The 22,361-nt window shown below is 44.4% G+C and overlaps 1 protein-coding gene across 3 annotated transcripts in view; it reads left to right on the forward strand.

Annotated features, from left to right (window-relative positions):
• PDLIM1 (PDZ and LIM domain 1) overlaps positions 1-22,361 on the forward strand; it is a 74,968-nt gene that overhangs the window by 34,068 nt on the left and 18,539 nt on the right. For 2 of the 3 annotated variants that reach the window (XM_032792395.2, XM_032792410.2), the window contains exon 3: positions 10,315-10,399. In XM_032792395.2, coding sequence (XP_032648286.1) covers positions 10,315-10,399 — 85 coding nt within the window. Of the gene's footprint in view, positions 1-10,314; positions 10,400-22,164 lie in introns of all 3 variants that reach the window. The other variant, XM_032792401.2, reaches the window with a different exon arrangement.

A 22,361-nucleotide genomic window follows, 5' to 3' on the forward strand; every position in this document is an offset into this window, starting at 1 on the left:
AATCTACGGATCTTAATTTTTGGACCTAAATAATTTTAGAGTGGATAACCTGGAGCCCGGCGTGGTTCCTGAGGTCTACAAAACATTTGAGAACCCAAGATTGGGAGGGGAAACTGCCCCATGGTTCAGGTCTAGTGTTAGTGATTTTTACAATCATGTTCTAGTTAATGATTTTTACAGTTGTGGGTTTGAATCCAGATCATGGATTTTAATCCAATTTACAGAGCTAAGTACTCGGATACTAATGGTAGTGGGAACTGCATACATCACTAGATAGATGAGGATCTCCATTTTATGAAGTGGAGAGCAGAATGAAACACTGATTCATGATCTTCATGATATTAATAAGCTTCCAAAAGCCATGAAAGTGTCATGCAAGTTTATTCCTAACCTTACAAATAAGTGTGCGTCTCTGCCATGCGACCAGCTTATTTTAATGGGAGTAGTGTGGCTGAATTTCCTCTGGCTGTTTAAAAATAGTGTAAACATAGAGAGTTGGATAGACACAAGCAGTTCTGGTAAAGGAAATGCTGTTTGTGCTCTGTACTTGATTATGAATATCAACAGCATTCTGATGTTTCCTGTTTCGGTATTTTCCTTAATGATGGTAATAGCTCAAAAATATTTCAGACCAGATTGTAGGCAGGATAACAGCTTGTGGGAGTGGATCAAATTTCTGTCCAAAGAAAACATGCTTGTTTTGTTCTCTCACCCAGCAGTGAAAATTCAGCTCTGGTAGATGTCCACTAGCTTCTGAGGAGTTAACACCAAGCATGAATTGGTCTGCTGAGTGTGCTCTTCTGAATGCACTGCCTGCTGTTTTGCTCATTGACATGACAACACCCTTTGGAGGGTTCTGTTTTCTGCCATTTGAGTGTGGTAGCTCTAGAATGTTGACACGCATGCTGAATTCCTACTTAGGTTAGTGTGACTAGCTAAGAGTTTATGCCTGTTAGCATTTCCATTCATTCATTCACTGTAATTTTGTCCAGTTCAGGTGGGAGGGGATTTTAAAAAGCAGTTCCCAAGTATAAAAGTAAAATTCTCTTCTAAGTCACTGCTAAAGCTCCCACTGTCTTCAGTGGTGGACAGTCAAGCTCCATATCTCATGCTCCTTTCATAGTCAAAAACAGAGAAAACAAAATCCCTGATCTGTAACAGCTGGCAAACTCCAGCAGACTCAAGACTGTTCCATCTTACTACATATATAAGGAAGTACAGTCTTCATTGCCTCCATCCCCAAATTCCCCCTCTGGCTCTGTATTTATTTCAGTATCCAGAGGTGCTGCTCTTTATTGATTAAAGAGAATGACTTCAAAACCAAAATCCTGGATCAAATCTGATTTCAGATCAGGACTGAAAGCTTGAACCAAAGACCCTTTCCAGACTTTTTGAGAAAAGTTTGGATTCTCCACCCAAATTTTTATCACCAAGTTCATGAGTTTCACAACCAGGGTTTTGCACCTGCTCTATCCTTTGGAGAGATGAAGTTTTGGTTCTGTCACTGGACTCTTTGATCTGAACTCTTGTCCTGTTTTAATTGGGGTTTCTGCTCTTTTTAAATTGAGATTCTTGAGCAAAGCAAAATATCTTTTCCCAGCTGTATATGATCAAAATGAGCATGTGATTTTTTCTTTAAGGGTATAAGAAGCAGGAGAGAAGTGGCAGATAGGAGAGCACCTCCAGGACACTGAGAACTCAGACTATTTTGGGAGTCATTGGTGATGGGAAAAGATTCAGTAGGACCAACAGACAGAACGCTCAAGGAAGGGAAAACCCAAGTAAAACAGCCAAATTCTCATACAGCCAAATTAATCACTCAACTCCACTAGCTCCAGTGGAGATGCACCTGTTGAATTTGACCCAAGCCAAATACACAAGCTTTCTGTGTGGCTCTAGAATAGATACACATAAAAAATGGATTTGTATGATCCAGATGAAAGCTTTTTTCACTTGCTAGGCTGAGTTGGTGTTAATTGTAATATCCTTGGCTCTCACAGTATGACTGAGCAAACAAGAAGTTCTGACCCATAGTGCCATCCTGGTATGTAACCAGGAGCAACCAAAAGGCAACATTTTGCATGTCTCTATCGAAATTTTTTTTTTTTCTGAGTAATCCTCTCTCCACAGTGATGAAAGCATGTGCGGGTTGCAATAGTATGACAATATTTGCAGAAAGGAATACAACTATGTAATCTTTCTTCCTGCTCTCTCCATCTCCTTCACCAAATTTCTAGCTGCCCTTTCATGGCTCTGATACCAGCATGTAAATTCTTATCACAGCTTTTTAGTTTGAAAAACAGTCTGTTACTTCTTGGCACCAGTTCTGCCAGAGTGAAGCTGTGCATTCGTTCTCTTAAGCTGCCAAGAGCACAGGAAAATATGGTCTCCTACCAGGTTATATTACAACAAAAGTAAACAATGCAATAACCCAAACACCATCAGGTATTATGAGAAGGAGGGGGCGGGGGGAAAAGATTTAACTGTTCTGTGTCATGCAGGTACACTTGCTACCAGAGGCACTGATTAGTTTGGACTGGTGGGGACTGGTTTTGTGATGTCACAATAGAGTAAAATGTGTGTTCTAAGAGCAGATCTCTGTGAATTCTGTTGACTCTCTTAACTCTGCCTTGTGCTGTCTTGCCAGCAGGAATTTTCCAGCCCTGTCATCTTACTAATAATTCTCTTGGCCCTGGGAAAAGACTGATGCTTGGTGCATGTCTATATATGGGCATGCAGATTGTCTAATCCTCAGATGCAACTCTGGAGACCAGGAAGAGCTCTTTGTTGCTTTCTGGGGCTTGCTCTGGGTTACAGCACTCCTGTGTGAAATTTACTAATGATTGCTGTAGTCAAAATCATTTGCCAGTCAAGTCGGGTTTTTCCCTGTTTCATGGCCTCTTTCCTTTATGTGAAAATAGCTGGCCAGTGGAAAAACCATGGCAGTCTGAACAGTCAGATGTATTTAATATGTGGGGATTGTAATGAATGGCAAGTGTGTGACTTGCTGCCTTTCTGAATAGAATCGGCTCAAATCTGTTATAGGCTCTACAATCGATTGCTAACAGCTAACAGAAAGGTACCTTTTAAGTCATGTGGTAAAGGCCTGTGCTTTTAGAGCAAGAAGACAGTTCTTGCCCCACTGCCTCCACAAAGTTCCAGACAGCCTTATTGCACAGCCTCATGATGCCCCTGGAGTCCTAGCTGGCCACAGATTGGGTACAGTGTTCAAATAGCATCTATGTGGGAAAGTGAGTCACCCATATAATGAATGACTCAAAAGTTACTGCCTCATATCTGTACCCTGGGGCTCACACTTTGCTTTGATGATAGTTGAAAGCCTGGTTAAACAGGCTTACATCATGCCCTGAAGGTGACTGTGCTTAGCCATCAAACCAGCACCTTTCACAGCTTGTTAAAACTCCCTTCTAAAAATGTTTGATGGGGGACGGTATCTTCTGTTTTCTCACACACACAGCTCCCACCCCAGAAAGGGACAGGACAGCTGTATTAAGTCTTGTACTGTGCCAGGAACATTCTTGTGTTAGCGCTTTGGTTATGTCTTTGAGATTTTACTTGGTCGCTTTCAGCCCAGGGTTTGAAGTGGGAATGTGAATCTGCCCCTCTCACAGTATGTTTTTATACAATGCCTGATTACAGAATTAGATCTGCATTGTCCAGCTCTGAACTTTCCCCACTGTTCAGGCCCATTTCTTTATGCAGAATACTGACAGCAAAATGGGATCTAGACTCTTATGTTTACAGAACATTATGTTCAGGGCAGACTTTGTGAAATGTTGTTGTATTTATGAAATATGTCTCCATACTTCTGTCTTAACTTGTATGCGCTTTCCCTCTTCTCCTTCCTACCAATTCCTTCCCTGATTCCTTGTAGATATATTTTAGGAGCTGAGAGAATTCTTTTCTGATCCAGTGTCTTGGTCTCTGCCTAGGGGTGGTGGCCACAGCAAAGTGGTGACTTTTCCTCTGTGCCTGTAGTGCTCGCCCTGTTGTGGTGAACTACATTGCATAGAAATCTGAGCTGCAAACATGTGACGGGAGCATTTTCCACCCACCCATGTTTGCTGCTGGCACACAAACCCTGGATGAGTTTTGTGTCAGCCCCAGAAGGAAACTTGCCCAGTCCCTCTCTTCCTCCTGAACCTTAAAATTGAAACTCTTTGTTTTGGGTGAGGCTGAGTTTAAAGGAAGTTCTATGTAAACCAAATTGTGAATCACAAATCTCTGAGAATTTTAGTCTGGAATCTGTAAAAGATCCTTAGTGTTCAAATCCTATTGTCTTTCAATAAGAAGTGGGTGTCTAATTCTCGTAGGTGCCTTTATAAAACCCCATCCCTAGCACTGGTGAGAAGTGCAGGCTTGACAGCCCTACAAACACGGACAATGTCAGAAGCAACCTTTTCTCCTCTGTGTTCCTCATGTGCATATACGTCTGTCCTGAGCAGAAGGGTCGGAGCTGAAAACTCCCTTTGTAACCATTCAGTCTGGCTCACGTTACATCTTTGTGTGTGTGCGGGCCTAGTGCTTAGAACCAGTCCTGATGGTACTTTTTTGTGGGTTGAATTCCTTTCCCCTAGGAGCTGGTTTGAGACCACCAGTTCATTGGTGGCCTGTGGCCAAACAACTGTCCAGTGAGTGTTCAGCCTCTGCTATCTGAGCAAAATTTGAAAAGATGCCACCATTTGGGTTGGATTTAACTGATCATTTATTAGTAACAGGTTTCAGAGTAGCAGCTGTGTTAGTCTGTAACAGCAAAAACAACGAGGAGTCCTTGTGGCACCTTAGAGACTAACAAATTTATTTGGGCATAAGCTTTCGTAAATCATTTCATCAAACGCCTGGAGTGAAAAATTCAATAGGCAGGTATAATATACAGCACATGAAAAGATGGGAGTTGCCTAGCCAAGTGGTGGGTCAGTGCTAACGAGGCCAGTTCAGTCATGGTGGATGTGGCCCATTCCCAACAGTTGACAAGAAGGTGTGAGTGTCAGCTGTTGGGAATGGGCCCTGGCCGACCCCTTCTCTATAGTCAGTGTGTAGCTGGAGAGGGGCCTTCACTTAAATCTGTAGAAGAATTCACTCTTTAAAACCTGTTAGTGCTAAATTCTCTCCTCTTCCTACCTTATCTGGTGCCATAAATTGCTCACTGAGTGATTGACTGAAGGATTTTGTAGCAGCTGTTGCGAAGACAAAGGGAAACTTTATCCTCACAGGCCACAGGGGGATAAAAATGTTGACTATTTAACCTTTTTGTTTGGATAACTTTTAACTTGGATAGAAAGTAAAGCTGAGGGTGACCTTGCTGTTTCTATTTATATCCAGTGACAAACTGGGATGGTTGCAAACTTGGAAACCAAAATGTTTTCTTTTTAATGTGAAGGCAAATCTGATAATTGCATAAAGTAGTTTACGTCTTTAACACCAAAGTTACCTTCTGTGGTCTGCAAAAAGAACAGGAGTACTTATGGCACCTTAGAGACTAACATATTTATTTGAGCATAAGCTTTCATGGGCTACAGCCCATTTCTTCTTCTGTGGGGTCTGTGTACCTGAGCTAGGCTCTCTTATGTCTCATCTCATGCATGGAGCTAGGAGTCCTGTGTGTTGTAGGTACAGTGGAATATCAGTCAGATCTGCTGACTCAGAGGGGAGAATTTTGTCTCATGTTGATATATGACTTGCCTTGACAATTAAGGCTGAGTGAACCAGGGCTGTCCAGTAGTGGGGGGCAGGTAAGGTCCTTCACTCGCTCCAGGGACCCCGGAAAACTCTCGGGTCTTTGGGGCACTTTGGTGATGCTTCCTGGAGCGGAAGTACCCCCCGCCGCCAAATGACCACTGAAGCGGGGGCCCCCTGCCGCCGAAGACCCCAGATCCCCTGAATCCTGTGGGCGGCCCTGGAGTGAGAAATTAATTATTTGGTCTAGGAACCAAACTGGAAAAAAAAATTAACTTTTCATTAGCTCAAAAACTCAAAATTAAAAAAAAAATTTTTTTCGAGTTGCTTGAAACATTTGGGTTGACTTGAAACAATGTTTCCTCCTAAGTCTTTTTCATTTTAGTTTGTTGGTTTTCACCCTTGCGTGTGTGTGTGTGTGCTGCATGTGTGTGTGTTTGCGTTTGTTTTACTTTGGCCAAATTTCAAAATGCAATACTGTTTTGAAATAAAAAATGAAAACAAAATGTTCTGAAATGGTCAAAACGAAATGTTTGACTTTTTTCTAAAACTTTAAACAAAATAAATCCAAAACTATTTTGTTAAATTCCACTTAAATTTGTGAAGCTTTAGAGCCCCCCCATGAACTTTTTGTTGAAATTACTCTTCTCCAAAAAATGTTTGCTAAGCTCTGCTGAAGAGAACTTTATCTGTACTCAATACAGTATTCAGTAGTTGACCTGCCATCTTACTGTTTGCTTATTTCTAGTTTGAGCTATAGAATGTAAAATGTTAAATATGGTCTACTTAACACAATCAGTATTGTTTTCATGTTTCATGCTGTTCTGCTTCAACTGTGAGGTGGAATATGCCAGCTTTAAAACAGTTTCTTAATATTGAAAAATCATCTCTGTTGTAAACCTGTTTGACCACTTTGAGCTGGAATAAAATTTCTTAAGTAAAAAAAAAAACATCTTGATGCTCTCGTATTTTGGTAGTCTGAAGCTGATGCAGGAGAACACGTTATTACTGAGAGCTTGGAGAAGGGAGTCTATACTGGAAATAGGCCAGTCCTATTCGGAATTAGCACCAGTGATAATTGGTATTAAAGGATATCTTTAATAGTCCAAGAATCATTTGAAATACCTACAGATTTGGAACTAGGGTTCATATTCTGCCATCATCAGCTTGGCTTTTCATCCATTCTGGGTAGGTTTATTTTAATTCCATGCAATTTGTGATGTATCTTGTTTTTCAAGTGAGATGAAAACGGAGGTCTCTTCTAGTCTATATGATCTTTAATGAACTTATTTCTTTATAAGGGGAGGGGTTCTGTCTTCTGGCCAAAACTTCTCCATCCCCAGTCACTGTGCACTGGCTGACTGCCAACCTCCATCTCAGAAGTGGTTGTATTTTGGTCAGGCTGTATAGCAAACTTCATCCTGTATTTTTGGGCGCCCCAAACTCCCATTAAAAGCCAGCTCTCTCAGATAAGCCAGGTGGTGATGTATTTATTAGTGGTACAGATGGACCCTTGCAATGGAACATTTTTTTTTGTTTGTTTTTTAAACTATCCTGCCTTGTAGAAAGAGGTTCTCTACCCCTGGATTGCGGTTTGCGTACTGCACTAAACTGGCTCAACATGAGACTGACTTTCTACTTCTCTATATGACGCGTTTCCAGTGTGTTGGCTTTCAATAATGCTTAATGTTCTGTGTACAATAGATGTTAACAGGAGACAGATGCTATACCCAGGAGAGCTCGCCATCACTAAAGGAGGAGAAAGAGTGGTGGGCTTGTAGATTTTGGTTTTCTTTTCTTTTTTTAAACTGAATGGCAATGGAAGCGGCTTGTTAAATGATATGGGCCAAATTCATCCCTTTTGTAAGTCCGTGGTATTTCCTTCACAATGAATGTGGCCCTGTAATCACCCTCTTCTGTTTCCCACCCCTTTGCACCCCTGATTAAAGGCCTGATTTTTGAAGAGGTTTGTTCCCAACCTCTATTAATAGCATATGCAAATCCTATTTTAGTACTCAAGGATCTAATTTGTGGGTGCAGTTGGGCAATTAGGTATCTAAAAGGTAGAGTTTGCCACTGCAGATGCAAAATGGTTCCTGTCAGAACAGGGCACATCTTTTAAAACTCTTCTGAAGGGTTTATCAGCCATGTGGAACTTCCAAATTTGAGTAAAAATTGGAAAAATCTCAGTGAAATTGAACTGACAGAAATATTTAAAATGTTTTCAGCAATTTTAAATTTTAAAAAATTGGGGAAACTTTTCAGAAAAGAATTCCACATATAATATTAACAAATGTAAGACTCACAACATCCCAATGGGGCACTTAATTATATGCCATTTTAAAGATGGGAAGGCTGGGGCAGAGAGAATTTACGTGGCAAGCCTAAGATTTCTCAGGCCCTGGACTGTGGATGGCTATGTCCTGAGCCATAATCATTAGTTTGTCTTTAATCTATGTTTAAGATCTTTTAAAACCTAGGGGTTACTGTATTCCTAATCTTTATTTGCACTGCAGGCTGGTTTGGGGAAACTTGCAAATAATCCGGTCAATCCACAATGGAAATAGCTGGAACCACTCTCCAGCCTTTCTCCCTGGGAGCAATTGGTCCTTGCAGTTCTCACACTATCCATGGATGGAGTCTGACAAATCATTTTATAAGCCCTCGAGAGGTGTCTGTTTAATCAACAATAACATTATTTTATACACAAAAAGATCAGAATTTAGGGCAGGCTAGCGTAGGGATATAACACATACTCTCTGTATTCAATAGGTGCCTGAAGAAAAGACATGAATAGTACTACCTCCCAGCTATTCCTAACGGCTGAAACAAGCCTTATTCACATGGGTTATCACACTGAAGTCAAAGGAACTGCTCCCATGAATAAGAGTCACACCATCAGGCACTTGGGGTATGTCTACACTGCAATAAAACATCCAGGGCGCTGGTCTCAGAGCCTGGGGTCAACTGACTTGGGCTCATGGGGCCCAGGCTGTGGGGCTAAAAATTGCATTGTAGACATTAGGGCTTGGGATGGAGCCCAGTCTCTGAGACCCAACCCCCTCATGGGACTTCCCGCAGCCCAACTCCAAATGTTGACACTGCAATTTTTAGCCCCACTGGCTGACCCAGGCTCGTGGGGCTAAGCTCAGCCATGCCAATGGTCTGTTGTTGCAGTGTAGATATACCCTTACTGTTTATAACGTGTTGTTGGAATGTTTGCTGGAATGATGTGGGGCCATCATTATTGAAAATTCTGGTAACTTCTATTGTCAAAAATGCTGCTTCTTCACATCCCTGGCTCATTCGGTTAGCAGTGACCACGCTAGCGATGGTCTGATGCAAACACGTGCGGAGCTGGATCAGAACTCTTCCATCTGGTGCCTTCCTCTCTTCTGTACCATGAGCCCCGTGATTGTAAGCCTTCTCTCTCTCTGAATAAGAGATCACCTCAGCTTAGGTCCCCAAGCCATTTCACAGTGTTTAACCTCTCCCCCTCACTCCAGCTATCCGGAATTGTGCCCAAGCACAGTAGCACCGTCCTAGCTGATTGGCAGAACTGCTTCACAACCACAGGCACTCAAATCATGAGTCAGTCCACCAAAAAACATGAGAATTAATAATAAATTTGGAGTATTTATTTGCCTTGGGTGGTAGTGTCACCTTTTCAAGCTTTTCTCCCCAACCATGAGGGCTAGAAACTTACCTTTTATTTTAATAAAAGCTGGGAGCCTCATGTAATCACTTGAATCCAGGAGCTGGTTTTTCTTTCTTTTTTCTTTTTCTTTTTTTTTTAAATGCCAAATACCCCAGGACATATGATCAAATGGAGTTTCTGCACTTTGCACAGTCCTATGTAACACTTCATGTTCTTATGCTAAAATGCCATATTTCAAAGGTTTTTTCATATTTGGGTTTTTTAATATAAAAACACGTTTGGTGTCAAGTCAAAAAGACCTAGTCTGTTATAGGCTCCCCTCTAGTTTTAAAGGAAATTTCTCAGCCCACCTCTATTAGGCCACCTTTTTTTGTCAGTCTTTGGAGTTGGTCACTTAATACAGGATTCACTAACAAATAGTTCTTGAATTTGTTATGTTTGTGGTATATACACAGATAATTTAAATAAAAACATAAAATACGCTAGCTGGAAGGTTGCAATATAACACTATGTTACTTCTAAGAATCCAGAAAAATATACTGTAGCCAAAACCAGAGCGAGACAAGGCAATCTGTTCCCTGGCTAAAACAGAGGCATGCCTCATTCTGTGCTGAATCTCTGCAGACTGACTGAGAACACAGACTGCATGCTTCCTTCAGAGCCCCCTAGCCTACAAGTGGGACAAGGAAACCCCCTTAGGATTTTAAGGGGAGAGCTTGTAATTTTAACAGTTTTTAGTACACTGCAGTTTTCTTCCTCCTTCCTCCCCACCACAGTCCACCCATGCAGATTGACTTTTCCAGTATTTTGTGTGGAATATTTTCGAGCCCTTGCCCTTCCCTGGTGGTGCTGAGATTCCTGTTTCTGAATGGTTTAAAAACCATTTCATTGAATCCCCATAACTGAACCAAGGAAAGAAAACTATCAAATTAACCATCGTTAATGTTCCTGTATTGCAGAACGGAATCCAAAGTCTGGTCCCCTCTGGTGACAGAGGAGGGAAAGCCCAATCCATACAAGATGAATCTGGCATCTCAACCCCAGGTAAGTAATAATGGGCTTGCGCTATTTGTTGTTTCCTCACTGTGCCCTGTCCCAGAGTGGTATATGACCTGATTCTCAGCTGTGCTAAGCGCCTCTGGCTCCAGCTGATTTCAGTGGGAACAGTGGCCTCAAATCTTCTTCAAAGAGGAGAAGACTGGCTGTGATAGTGCTAGGTTTTTAAGGCCAGGCTTGACAAAGCCCTGGCTGGGATGATTTAGCTGGGGTTGGTCCTGCTTTGAGCAGGGGGGTTGGACTAGATGACCTCCTGAAATCCCTTCCAACCCTGATATTCTATGATCTCTGTGCGGGATGAGCTAGTCCTTATTCTGAACTCTGTTGTGGCTCAGCTGAGCTCTTAATGAGGCTTGATGTGGTGCATGATGAGCTGGGTTTAGAAAGAACCTTGTGTTCTCTTCATACTCATTTTTTGCCATACTGCCCGTGATGTGCTAGGCACTCATCTGGCCTAGAGAGAGAGACAGGCCCTGCCTCAAGGAGCTAGCAGCCTTAGGCTAGCTTTGGAACATGGCATAGCCTGGAATGTCGTTATGTCCCAGACATCATTCTCTAGCCTCAGAATTGCTCTAGGTCGAGGTGGGCAAACTATAGCCCGGGGGCTGCATCCAGCCCTCCAGATGTTTTAAGCCGGCCCTCGAGGTCCTGCCAGGGAACGGAGATGGGGGCTTGCCCTGCTCCACATGGCTCCTGGAAGCAGCAGCATGTCCCCCCTGGCTCCTATGTGTAGGGGCAGCCAGGGGCTCCACGTGCAGTCCCTGCAGCTCCCATTGGCCAGGAACCGCAGCCAATGGGAGCTGCAGGAGCAGCACCTGTGGATGGGGTGGCGCACAGAGCTGCCTGGCTGCGCCTCCATGTAGGAGCTGCATAGGGGACATGCCGCTGCTTCTGGGAGCTGCTTGAGGAAAGCACCACTCGGAGCTTGCACCCCTGACCCCCTCCTGTGCTCCAAACCCCTGCCCCAACCCTGATCTCCCTCCTGCCCTCAAACCCCATGGTCCCAACCAAGAGCACCCTCCTGCACCCCAGCCCTTCATCCCCAGCCCCACCCCAGAACCCTCACCTCCTCCTGCACCCCAACCCCCAGTTTCGTGAGCATTCATGGGGGCCCCTCATGTAGTTTCTATACCCAGATATGGCCCTGAGGCCAAAAAGTTTGCCCACCCCTGCTCTAGGTGCTGCCCCGAAGAGCTTGTCTAAATGACTTGCCAATGGGTGAGCTGTTTGGGGCAGGGACTGTGTGTGTATGTGGACAATGCCTGTCACACAGCAGGTGCAACAGAATATGGGCCATAAATTACAGTTTGAGCACTTTGATCTTAACTATTGCTAAGCTTGTTGGCTTTCCTAGATAAGAGAGGCCCCAAGGCAGGGTGGGAGACAAATGAGTCATTGTGAGAATGAATCATTTATGCTAAAAATTCAGGGACACTGACTAATGGGAAAGCTTTGAAGATGGGGGAGTGCCACCCTTTCAGTTCCTTGGTGGTGTGCATAGTCCATTTGTGGGCACGGGTTTTGAAGCATGCTAGTGGCCTGTTTCTATTCAATTTCAGGGGACAAAGGCAGTGAGGTTCTTTGGAAGTCAATGGGACGTAGACAGCCAACTCCCATTAGTGCCTTTCCCCCTATATTAGCGTGACATAGTGCCCTAAGTGGGGCCAGACTTAATACACGAAGGCCCGATCCTCAAATGTATTTTGGCTCCTAACTTCTGTGAAAATCATTGGAAGCTAGAAGCCTAAATGTCTTGATGGATCTGGGCCTAAATGTTTATAACCCATCCTGTACAAAGATAATGTGCCCATTTTGTATCACCGTCCATTTGTGATGGGGAGGAGCAGCCTTTGTTTTGTTTCGTGCCAGGAGATAGAATCATAGATTATTAGGGTTGGACGGGACCTCAAGAGATCATCTAGTCCAACCCCCTGCTCAAAGCAGGACCAATCCCCAAATCCCTAAGTGGTGCCCTCAAGGATTGGGTTTAGCAGACCAATGCTCAAACCACTGAGCTGTCCCTCTCCCCCCAATAAACCTTGGGGGTTGACAGCTTTAAAAACAATTTCCCAATGTTATTTTCAGCCTCTGCCTTTGGCTGTGATTTGGCTCTGTTAGCAGAGGCCCGGTTTCACATTGCTCCTTGTGTCCAATCCCCAAAGAATTTTGTGCGCCAAATTCAGATGGTTACACTTGTGTAAATGTGGAGTAACTGCAGTGAAATCAGAAGAGTTGCTCTGGATTTGCATCAGTATAACAGATCAGAATCTGGCCCTAGAACTTTCCATGTTTGAGGGTTTTTGGTTTTTTTTTCCTATCAAAATTAGAATGTGAGAATAGTTTATTATGTAACCAGGAAAATACTGATTTGTCATGCTATATTTACGTGGTAAATTTATACCACAAAATGAGCCTTCGTATAGAATAAGACCATCCCGATGTAGTAACTTGGAGCTGTTTGCCCAGGAGCTATCCTGGATCTCATCTTTTTCACGGATTTCCTTTCCTCCCGCCCCCCCCATCCCAGGCTAGGGGGATCAGTGTTCATGGTAGGCTAGCAGCTGATGTATAGAACTTGCTGTAGCACTCCTCCCAGTCAACTCCTCAAGTGACTGATACAAGTAAAGCTACAGCAAGCCACACAAGCTGGTAGGACAAATGTTAATGTGGGAGGGGATAAGACAGAAGTGGACATCAGGACTGTGGGTTCTCTGGTGGGTCTCAAGCCTGTGAGTGTTATGGAGAGCTGGGGCTCAAACCACAGGATTCACACTTTTCTACTTCCAAACACTGGAGAAGTTCAGGGCTGGAGCTTGTGACTTGGCCACCTTGGCTAGGGCTAGTCTCATAGCATGCTCTGACACTGCATTGCAGCACTACAGAATACTGTATAAACTCCATCCTTTGGAAGAAGTGGGTAGACATGACTGTCGAAGTACTAAAGATCCCCCAGCACCTCTGTAAAAGCAAGGATAACCCCAGTGCTTGGCTAATGCTTCCGCTTTTAAATGAAGCAAGAGTTAAATCCAAGGCTATGCGAGAACTATTGCTGAGCTTATACTGGCTGTTGAATTTACCTGCATAGTTTTGCCACCAGCCTCTCTCTGTTTTGTAAATCACTTAAAAATGCCTAGCTGTATGGGTTCTTTTTAGTTTAAAACAGGGGCAGACCAAGGAGTTCTCAGGAATTCTGGTGATGAGCACAGTATAAACCCCTGAATAGACAGAACAGGGACTGTGTAGTCCTGAGGTGCAGCCTTCAGCTCTCTTGTTTCCGTAAGCATAGGCCAAAAGAGTTGATTCAAGTTCAACTGCAGGTTTTTATTGCTTAAGAACTCAGGCAAGCAGTTTCTATTGGCTGATAAAGAAAGCTCTAAGTGAAAGCAAACATTATGGGTGTGCCCCTTTGATTTTTAGCCCTCAGCTACCAACTGCCTGCTGATGTGGCTCTCAGAGACATGGAGGGCTGGAAGGGATCAGGAGGGGTCATTGAGGCAGGGCCAAGTATACCAGACCATCCCTGACAGGTGGTAGATGTGACCTGTTCCTAAAAACCTCCAGTGATGGGGATTCCACAACCTCCCTTGTTACAGAGCTTAACTAACCTTATAGTAAAGTTAGAAAAATGTTTTCCAACCTAAATCTCTCTTGCTGCTTTCTTCTTTTCCTACCTTTAGTGGACATTGAGAACAATTGATTCCTGTCCTCTTTGACAGCTCTTACCATATTTGAAGACCTGTGATCAGGTCCCCCCTCAGTCTTCTCTTCTCAAGATTAAACATAAACATTTTTTTAACCTTTCTTCACAGGTCAGGTTTTCTAAACCTTAATTCATTTTTTTTTTTCCCTTCCCTGGACTCCCTCAAATTTGTCCACGTCTTTGCTGAAGTTTGGTACTCAGAACTGGACACGATACTCCCATCTTGAGACCTCACAAGTGCTGAGTAGAGCAGAACAATTACCTCCCATGTCTTACATAAAACACTCCTGTTAATACACCTGTGACAGGGTAGAGGTAAAACCCCCTTTAAAGCCCTGCCAAAATGCTGGCTGCAGCCTGCTCTCTGGCCGGGTGGCCTGGTGTAGAGATGCAGGTACTCAGCAGGGAGCCCAGCTGCAAGCCCTAACGAGGGCTGGCTTAGAGGAGCATTCTGAGCTAAGTAGGGACAGCTGGTCTGGAGCAGGAGAGGGCTATAAAAGCCCTGGGCAAATCTCAGTGAGAAGGCTAGCCTGGGAGGAGACAGGAGGGCAGTATCTCTGTCTCCTTACTGACAAGGAAACCTCAAGGGTCAGGAGACCCTGGGGAGGGTCTGGGGGGCACTAACTGTTGCGGGATCTGGGAACTGCATGAGCACTGTAAATAAAGACACTTGGGGTAATCCAACAAAAGGAGGAGTGAACACTCTTTATTATACCAGCCGAAACACAGGATGCAGGCACAAAAGTGGTAGAGCCTGCACAGGACCCTGTGACAACACCCAAGAATATTTGTCTTTTGCAACAGCTTTACATTTTTGGCTCAGATTCAACTTTTGATCCACTCTAACCCCCAGATCCTTTTCAGAGGTACTGCTGCCTAGCCAGTTATTCCCCATTTTGTAGGTGTGCATTTGATTTTTCCTCTCTAAGGGAAGTATTTTGCATGTGTCCATATTGAACTTCATCTTGTTGATTTCAGACCAATTAATTCTCCAATTTATCAAGGTCACTTTGAAATCGAATCCTGTCCTCCAAAGTGCTTGCCACCCCTCCCAGCTTGATGTCATCTGCAAGTTTTATAAGCATCCTCTCCACTCCATTATCCAAGTCATTAATGAACATCTTGAATAGTACTCAATGTAGAACAGACAGCTGTGGGACCTCACTAGATATGTCCTGGCAAAATATGGGCATCCCTGGATTAAAGGGTTACTTCCAGGGTCTCTAGGCTTAATCTTCACATCAGGTTTGTCATCACTCTCCTCTTAGAGCCTGTTGAAAAGTGAAGCCAGCTGCAGCAGTCTTAATAAATTGAGGTACTAGATAAATCACCCTCTCTTCTTTAGTATACAAGCAGGACAAACTGGCACAGTGAGGGAAGAGTTCTGCAATCCAGCCCATAATCAGAAGAGCCCACTGAGCTTGCCAGCTTTGCCAGTGGCTCTTTAAATGTCTCGAGCCAGTCTGCCAAGAAAAAGAGATTAATGACATGAATAACACCCGCTTTTAATAAGCCCTAGAGGGTTTTATCTGTACTCCTTTCAATGACTGACTGCTGCAAGTGATACTTTGCAGCATAGACACTGTGTGACTGCAATGTCAATTTGAGAATGCTAATTTCTCCTGGAAATGTGGCAAGCATGCCAGGTTGGCTAATTTGGGGGCTCTGTGTATAGAATAGAAAATTAGGCTTCATAATCTTGCCTGTTGCAAATGGGTTTTTTATCCATCATCATACCCTGAGCAGAACATGCTGTCTATACCAGCCTTGCAAAACTTCCAAGAATTTTACCAGCATAGGCCTAATAAAATGATGATTTAACTTTTTACCAACATCATTGTACAAGTTATTATATTTTACTTTTGTTGGGTGAGGTAGATGTTTTTGTTGGACATGCAGAATCTTAGAAGCAACTATCATTATAGCTTACTCATAATTTAAAATGAGTAAATTATTCTTAGAATAGTTAGATATAGAATTTTCATTTATTCTCTTGCAGAATAGATAGCATGTGTTTTGGGGTGGCTTTTTGCCCTGCATAGTAGCATAGTACTTGTTCATACGAGTGTGGGGACCGTGTACTGACCAGAATGACTAGTTTTGGTCCCATGTTACATACACAACTATATGTGGTTCATTTAGGGGCTGATCCAAAACTCATTCAAATTCAATCGTTCAAATGAATAGCTAGGACTGTGGGATGTTTAGTCCTAGAGAGTTATGGCTGTGGTAGCATATGTATTGCATCGTAGAGTAATGATAAAACCAGCTTTTACCAAAAAAGCCTGTAACCCTCCAGTAGTGATGGGTCAGCTAGCTGATGTAGTTCTGTGTTGGGTGTGACCATTAACTTTGGAAGAAGGAAATGACTGGCGTATTTGCTCAATTATTTCCCTTGTGCTTCTTACCCAAATCTTAAGGGTGTCACATTCAGCATCTGTTTCCACTTGTTACCCTTTCTTCCCCCCTCCCCTCCCGTGGAAGGGACAAAACCACCAGAGCCACCTGCCCTCTGTGCTTCATTTCCCTGTTTCATAGGGATCCCAATAGGAGAAGAAGGATGACTTGCTGGTTAAGGTATTGAGTTGGAACCGGGGAGATCTGGGTTAAATTCCTGGCCCTGCCACAGACTCCATGGATGACCTTGGGCAAGTCCATGTAGTTGCGTTGTGCCTCAGTTTCCCAATCTATAAAATGGGGAATAACGCTTTCTTTCCCCCATGCTTTGTCTGCCTTGCCTATTTAGAGTGCAAGCTCTTTGGGGCAGGGTCTGTCTCTTACTATGTCTATGAAGTGCCAGCACAGTGGGACTCTGATCTCAGTTGTGCTTTTAGGTGTGTTGGAAGTCAAATAATAAGTAGTAGATAAAATGGCCTTTGAGAGCAGCTTTGGGAGTGTTCTAAGCTGCAGTCGTTTTCAGGTGATCTGGCCCATTTCCCAAAGGATCCTCTCTTCCTACTTTGAGTTAGAAATATTAGAACATCCCAAAAAATCTAAGTGGAAGATTAAGGTTTAAGGCTCCTTTAACCAAAAATTGTGTAAACTTAACAACGGAACAGTGATTTTTGCTTTGTCTTAAATAAGACATAACCTGCAGAAACATGTTCTAGTTACTTCTGAGAGTGAATAGCAACATTCAGGTGATGGCTGAAACAGCCAGCCACACGTATCAACTTTCCCAAGGCTTCCTTAGGCAGCACTGCTCACATCCTATGGGGTGATGTAATTGTTTCCATTTTGTATATTTGTCTCCATGGAGATTTAGAAGCCACAAAGTATAGAGAGTGGGTGTGTTGTTGTTGATATGACCTTTGATAAGGCTGTGGGTGTGCTAGCAGTCTGTGTGAAGCAATAGTCTATAACGTAACCATCTCCAGTTGGAGATGGCTGAACTTTGTTGGCTGTTGGTGACCTCCTGTTTTTCTTTGTTTAGGCAGCATTACTACATGGGTATGGAATGCTTTAGGAAAGTCAGAGAGAGAGAGGATGTGGGAAGCTGGTCAGACTGCTTTGTCCCCTTGCCTCCCCCCATCAAAAACATCTTCCAAATTTCAACTCTGCTTTCAAAGCCATGAGAAAAGCTTTTGGAAGGATGAGAAAAAAGTAAGGTTATGTGAAGACACTCTAATCCCCAAGACACGTGACACATCCTGTGGATCTCTGAGAGAGATGGGAGCTCAGACAGATTGATCTGTGCACTGGGAATCAGTGAGAGAGTTGGCTGCAAGAACTTTGTTTTTGAAGTTGTTAAATCTTTGGCTTAAACATAGTTCTGTGAACTGTGCTCTTAAAGGCAGAGATGCAAAGCTAGCACGGTATGTGGTGGGTTTGAGCTGAGAAGTTTGGTTCCAGATCTGAACAACTCCTCTCAATAAACCTAAAGCTCATTGGGTCTGAGATTTGGACTTAGACCCATCTCTAGTGTAGAGCAGATAAAGAATGGACACCAAGAAATGTTAATATTCTTCTCCTGGAGCAGATATCTAGGGGCAGTATCCAGTTCAGCTGGCCCCAGATGCTCAAAAACAATGATTGGTTTAAAAATAGCAGGAGATCTTCAAAATTCTGTGTTCTCATTTGCCCCCTGAGTTTGGAGCCTTTGTGGCAGAGGAGAGGGTCAGATTTTCAAGCTTTTCTCCCCAACAACAAGGGCTAGAAACTTACTTTTTAAATAAAAACAGTCTCATGTAGTCCCATGACTCCACCAGCTGGGGTTGTAAGAAGCACCAAATATCGGAAGATTCTTAAAATCAGGAGAGTTGACAACACTGCGACCTGAAATGGGATTTCAGCAGCTTCCTTGCTGTAGCACTATCTTGCTTGGGGCACAGCGGGGAGGCATCAGTATCTCTTTGAATGCAGCTGAAGGAGGAGTGGTAGCAAGGACCCTTGCCCCTCCTAGTACAGCTTTTGGCTTCACTTGGAAAGGAGAGCGGGATGGCGGGAGGAGGTGGGAGAATGGAAGCTTTGACTGTAGGGAAGAAGAATCCTGCTCCTCAGTCCCTTTATTTTCCCTGTGTGACACAGCTCCTCAGAATTTCCTATGCCAGGTGCACCAGGTGTGGGTGAGTGGGCAGCCTCAGCCCAACAGGATCCAAGTGTGGATCGGCTTAGTAGGGGGCGGGGGGGATCTAGGTATGGGTGAGAGGTTTCTGTGTGGGACAATCTGGGTGTGGGTGGCTTAGTGGAGGATCTAGATACACAGGGTCTCATTGGGGGTTCCAGGTGCAGGGGCAATAGGACTCTACAAGTGAAGGTAGTTGGGGATTGGGGATGGGGTCTGGGTGTAGGGAGATGGGGCTCAGTGGGGTGGGTGTGGGGAACACAGTGGGAGGGTCTGGGTGCTGGGGGAGTAGGGCTTGACGGGGTGGGGGTCCAGGTGCAGCTGGTTGGGAATCAGTGGGGTTGGGGTCTGGGTGTGGGGGGCTCATCAGAGGGGTACAGGTGTAGGGGGGTAGGGCTTGTCAGGGTGAGGGTTCAATGGGGCTACTTGATGGAGGAGCCCTAGATGCTGCTGAGGGGGTGCCATATGCTGGGCTCCCAACTCCCTTATCCCCTTTCATTCTCCACTCCACCACACATTCCCCTCCACCTCCTCTCCCCTCACTCGCACATTCCACCCCACCTCCCCTTTCTTCCCCCCTTCCTCTTTCCCTCACGCCCTTCCCTCATTTCCCTCAGCCCCACTGCGGGCACTCATTGTTGCACAGAATAGAAAACAGGAGGGCTCCCAGCACACAGAAGGGGAGCATGACTAGCCCTAGGACCCAGGAAGTAGTGCTCAGCCCCCCCCCCCCCCACCCAGCATTGCTTCCCTTTACTTTGGTGCCATTTTCTGCAGGGAAACACAGGAAAGCTGCGGGGAGGTAGGGGGGTTCTGTGGGCACACAGTCCTGCAAAATCCCCTCAGGAGTATTATTATACACATGTCTGAAACAGTTTTCTACTTGTATCCTCTTAATGGGGGTTTTAATAATTGCATTGAGCCAATTCTTTGCTGGGGTAAGAATATTGATTCTTCCCTTGGGTAACTGACAGAGTGGTCACTCTCATTTCTTGCTGCCATCCACAGTCTCTGCCATGGGAAAGACTATGGGCAGAAGAGCAGTGTCATCATTGTGCTTGAAATAAGACTTGAACAAAAGGCTTGAACACTGCTGGGTAAATGGGACATTAACTTCTTATTGTAGGGGTCGGTCTTTCATCAGTGTGTGGGAAACCTGCAGGCCTAATGCCCAGGCACACCAATTGGAGACGACATGTGAAAGCTCCTCTTTCTAGCCCACACATGTCTGGCTCTAGCTACCTCATTGGTTTCTAATGATTGAAACTCATGAATGAAAGCATTTCTGATTGACTCTGTCAGTCTGGGGACAGCAGCCAGCTGGCTAAGGAAATCTAGAAATGTTACCAAACATTAAAATGAACATTTTGTGGGGAATTCCTTTGTCCTTTTGAAATGGGTGGCTTATTCTGTACCAGTCAAACTGGTAGCATTGCGTTAGGGTTCTGAGATGTACAGGAGTGCTGTGTTAATTGCGGTAAGGGACTGTAGACCCAGGAAGCTAAGGTGGTGATGAGGCCTCTGGTTAATATTGTGTCACTTGGGCCTGAGACCCTTAACAATAGAACAGGGGTCACTGCAAATTTGAAAGAGCTAGAGCAGGTTGAAAAATGTCGAAATTCATCATTTCCACTGCAGTTTGCATTGAAATTTCAACAGAAAAAGAAGGATTTTTGTGAAAACTTTGTCCCACTATTCTCCCAGCTCTAGTGAGCTCCTGCTGTACCCTCTGCATATTGTGCTCAAGCCTGATGCTGTCCTTCTGAGTGCTGGTCTAAACCAACGCTTAATGCACTTTGCCGTGCACAGTTCATGTGAGCCCTGCTGTCCCTCACTGACCATTCCCTAGTGCGCTTCAATCTTGCTCTGCTTTGAAATAGGAGCAGGCCAAAGCGCACTAGGGAATTGTGAGTGTGCAGCAGGGTCCATGTGGACACACAGGCTGTGTCTACACTACAGAGCATATACCTCTCATTAAGGTGATTTTATTTTGTTGGCAAAACACGAGAGTTTTGCTGCGAAAAGTAGCTTTGCAGTGTTTACTCCTGCCCTGTTTTGTCGGCAAAAGGAAGCTTTTGCCGACAAAACTTTGTACCATAGACAAGGCCTCAATGTTCACGGGCCCAGCTGGCGTCATGTCCCAGCTTGCATAGCATTTAACAGTGTTTCTGTCAAGAGCAGTATGTGAATAATTCCATTTGTAGCTGCAGCAGTCTCTGCTTCAGAAGAATCTTCCTTGAGCATGTCTCTCCTTCAGAATTTGGTCCTTTTCTTATTAAATAGCAACTTTCTATAGCCAGTGATTCCAGCTGTCCTGTAATATCTGCCTGAGGCAGCATAATCTAATGGCTAGTCCAGAGGGCCTGGGAATGGGCAGGCCTGGCACCAGTTAGCTCTGTGTTCTTGTCCTGTCACTGACCTCTCTACTCCCCATTTCTGGACCTGTAGATGAGGTTCAGATTTACCCAGCATTAAGTGCTTTGGATGAAAAGTGCTATTGAAAGGCAAGATGACAGTGGAATATTTAAAAAAACCCAAAAATCTTCCATTCTTTTTTGATTAAATAAATACTAAGGAATTTGGTTCCAGAGTTTTTGATCAAATTGATGGGAGGCTCAGATTGGAAGACTGACTGAATTAAATAGGATGCACAGCCTTGTAGCAGGTGAAATCCACTGTCTTGATAACTAACCTATGGGTATTTGTTACTCAGGAACCACATGCAAGAATTTTTAATGCCTTTCCCTTTCTCCTCTTTATGTCGGTGAGAATATGAGGGAATCTTTTCAGAAGTGGCTAGTAATTTTTTGAATGCCTTAATTTTTCAATGCCCAACTTGAGATACCTTAACCAGGCCTGACTTTTGGATGGTGCTGAGCACCCATCCTCTGAAAATCCAGCCTCTTGAAGGTATGAAAGGTTGGACCTCTTCCCCCACCCCTCAATCTACTAGTCACATTTGAAAATGTCAGCCTACGTCTGCATGGAAGCCCAGCCACATGATAAATCTGAGCTGTCCTGCTCCCAGGGCTGGCTTACAGGGGGCTCAGTGAGAGGACGGTTGTGCCAACTTGTGCTCCAGAATCAAACTATTCTATTAATAAAAAAAAATAAAAATAAAAAAGCTTGGGACTGAATGCAGTGGATCCAGTGAAGTTTGCTGGCAGCTCGAGGCAGTAGCGCTGATAGGTGTGCCCCAGCCCTGTCTTTCCAAGGATCTGTGGTCACTGAAGCCTAATGTCTGTATTATGGACTCTCTCTCGTTGTCAAGCAGAGGGAGCAGCTGTGGATAGGGATGCTTGTAGCATGAAGATCTTCGGCCTGCTGAGAGCTCTGTCCCAGCGTAGGGTCGCAGCTGGGTGGATTTGGGGAGAGTGCTTCTCTGCTTACGCAGAGCTGTCCTTGTGCTGCATGTTCATCGGGCTGCCCTGGCACTTCCCACCTGCATGTCAGACACTTCTGATGTTGCCTTTGCTCCCTTGCATGCAGGAAATAAGGCACATAGGAAGCGCACACAACCGAAGTGCTATGCCATTCACTGCTGCCACTGCTTCCAGCACTGCCCCCAAAGTGATCACTGCCCAGTACAACAGCCCCGCAGGCCTCTACTCCTCAGAAAACATCCAGACCTTCAACAGTGCTGTGGAGTCTAAGTCATCTGGTGATGCCCAGGACCCCAGCAAGCC

Source organism: Chelonoidis abingdonii, chromosome 16, assembly GCF_003597395.2.
Source record: "Chelonoidis abingdonii isolate Lonesome George chromosome 16, CheloAbing_2.0, whole genome shotgun sequence".
In the NCBI taxonomy this organism is placed as follows: domain Eukaryota; kingdom Metazoa; phylum Chordata; order Testudines; family Testudinidae; genus Chelonoidis; species Chelonoidis abingdonii.